We start from the raw sequence: 459 nt of genomic DNA on the forward strand, positions 1-459 counted from the left end.
CATCAGTAAAAGCACAGCAAAGTAAAAATACTCGGTTACAGGTGGCTGTTATCTTTTCTGTGTCAGACATGTGGAGGATAAACATGCAAGAGGACGTGACAGCTGTTCAACCAGTTCACATCCAGGTGTTCTCGGTTTGCCGCCCACCTGTGCTCCTCGATCTGACGTTCCCTCTCGCGGTACCGCTTCTCTCGGTTCTCCTGCTCTTTCCTCTCCAGCTCCATTCGCTCCTCCTCGAAGCGCTGCCGCTCCTCGGCCACCTTCTTCCGCTCCTCCTCCTTCCTCAGCTCCTCCTCGCGCTGCAGCACAACAACACGGAGCTCAGGTCATGGTTGGTGGTGGTTGTGCATCGTTGTGTGGTGGTCTTGTGTCTCTATGTGGTGGTTTTGTGTCTCTTTGTGGTGGTTTTGTGTCTCTATGTGGTGGTTTTGTGTCTCTATGTGGTGGTTTTGTGTCTCT

At 52.5% G+C, this 459-nt stretch overlaps 1 protein-coding gene across 1 annotated transcript in view; it reads right to left on the reverse strand.

Moving 5' to 3' along the window:
• LOC103375315 (drebrin-like) overlaps positions 1-459 on the reverse strand; it is a 50112-nt gene that overhangs the window by 32867 nt on the left and 16786 nt on the right. Inside the window, exon 4 of the mRNA XM_008305548.1 lies at positions 148-320. Coding sequence (XP_008303770.1) covers positions 148-320 — 173 coding nt within the window. The remainder of the gene's footprint in view (positions 1-147; positions 321-459) is intronic.

Source organism: Stegastes partitus, unplaced genomic scaffold (genome assembly GCF_000690725.1).
Source record: "Stegastes partitus isolate 25-593 unplaced genomic scaffold, Stegastes_partitus-1.0.2 Scaffold2545, whole genome shotgun sequence".
Taxonomy (NCBI): Eukaryota; Metazoa; Chordata; class Actinopteri; family Pomacentridae; genus Stegastes; species Stegastes partitus.